The 1646-nt window shown below is 59.5% G+C and overlaps 1 protein-coding gene across 1 annotated transcript in view; it reads left to right on the top strand.

The window, feature by feature from the left end:
* Positions 1-1646, top strand: part of UNC93B1 (unc-93 homolog B1 (C. elegans)) — a 21543-nt gene that overhangs the window by 13212 nt on the left and 6685 nt on the right. Inside the window, exons 4-5 of the mRNA XM_008581906.1 lie at positions 914-1075; positions 1290-1433. Of these exons, the coding sequence (XP_008580128.1) occupies positions 914-1075; positions 1290-1433 (306 nt within the window). The remainder of the gene's footprint in view (positions 1-913; positions 1076-1289; positions 1434-1646) is intronic.

The raw sequence follows: 1646 nt of genomic DNA on the forward strand, positions 1-1646 counted from the left end.
AGAGCTGACCAGGAGGAAGTCCTCCTATGTTGGGCACCCCCACTACCATCACCAGGCTGTCCCCAAAGGTGGGAGGGCTCCTTTCCTCCAAGGCTGTGCTGACACCCCTCCCCAGGCCATGCCCAGTCCCCTGCCTGGCTCCACACCTGAGTGTGGCCCCAACTGTCCTGCCCACAGCTGAGCTTTGCCTGCGCCCAGCTGCCCATGATCTACTTCCTGAACCACTATCTGTATGACCTGAACCACACGCTGCACAACGTGCACAGCTGCGGTTAGTCCTCATGGGGGGTCCCCAAAGCTTGTTTACCTCCCCCATTCCATCATCCAAAAGGCACCTGGCCCTCACTCACAGGGTTCAGAGCTGGAAGCCCAGCATCCCACAGTTCTGGGTGGGTAAGGCACAGGGCCCTGAAGTAGTGTGTAGTTAGGACATCTGACCCAGAATGGGGGTTGAGGGAGTGGGCAGGGACGGCTGCCCGGAAGAGGTGCTGTCTGGGCCGAAACTCCCAGTGGGATCTCTCTTGGGGCTGTGCATATGGTCAGAGCTCAGTCAGTGCAGGGCAAATGTCTGGAGATGGGAAGTGGGTTGGCGCTTTCCCTGAGCCTCGGGGCAGTAGGGCAGGAAGGGAGGAGAGATGCCCCTCTTCTTGGGAGCACACCCAACCCCAGNGCTTGGGAGGGGAAGGGGGGATTGGAGAGCCAGAGACCCCAGGACATGAGTGAGGGCTGGCTGTGCCCACGGCCGCACTCCCCTGCTTCTCTCCAATCTTAGGGTCCTTGACTCCAAGGTGAGGGGTCTTTCCCCACCTCACACAGACTCGTGAGCTGGAAAGTGGAGCTGCAGCCCTGTCTGGTTTCAGGCCGTGGCAGTCCAGTAGGCCCATGGTGCCAGCGTCCCTCCCACTGCCCACAGGTTTTTTGGCACTAAGTGGATGATGTTTCTGGCCGTGGGTATCTACGCCCTCTTTGTCTCCACCAACTACTGGGAGCGCTACTACACGCTTGTGCCCTCAGCTGTGGCCCTGGGTATGGCCATCGTGCCTCTTTGGGCCTCCATAGGCAACTATATCACCAGGTGAGCATGCTGAGCAGTGGGGTGGGGGGCTGCATACCTGGCCAAGCCTGTGCTGCATTGCCAGCCTTGGCTGGGAGACCTTGAGCAAGCTCCTTCTGCCCTCTGGGCCTCAGTTTCCCCATCTGTGAGACACGGGCTGGTCAGCCCAAGCTCTGGGTGCAGGAAGCAGAGGCATGGCAGAGGTGGGAAGGGCCTTGTCTCCTTTGTGGTCCAGGATGGCGCAGAAGTACTATGAATATTCCCACTACAAGGAGGAGGAGCAGGGACTTCAGCGGCGCCCGCCACGGGGCTCCCATGCACCCTATCTCGTGGTCTTCCAAGCCATCTTCTATAGCTTCTTCCATGTGAGTGCCACATGGGGCCATTTGGCAGGGGTGATATTGCAGGCCCAGAACCCGTACTTTGGAGCCCATTCCCCGGTCTTCTCAGGCCTCTAGTTCCACCTTCCTTTCCTGAGCCAAGTCCTGCTGGCTTACCTCTACTGACAGGCCTCATTCCCTCCCTGTCTACAGAGCTGACCAGGAGGAAGTCCTCCTATGTTGGGCACCCCCACTACCATCACCAGGCTGTC

The sequence above is a fragment of the Galeopterus variegatus genome, unplaced genomic scaffold (assembly GCF_000696425.1).
Source record: "Galeopterus variegatus unplaced genomic scaffold, G_variegatus-3.0.2 Scaffold2486, whole genome shotgun sequence".
Lineage (NCBI taxonomy): Eukaryota > Metazoa > Chordata > Mammalia > Dermoptera > Cynocephalidae > Galeopterus > Galeopterus variegatus.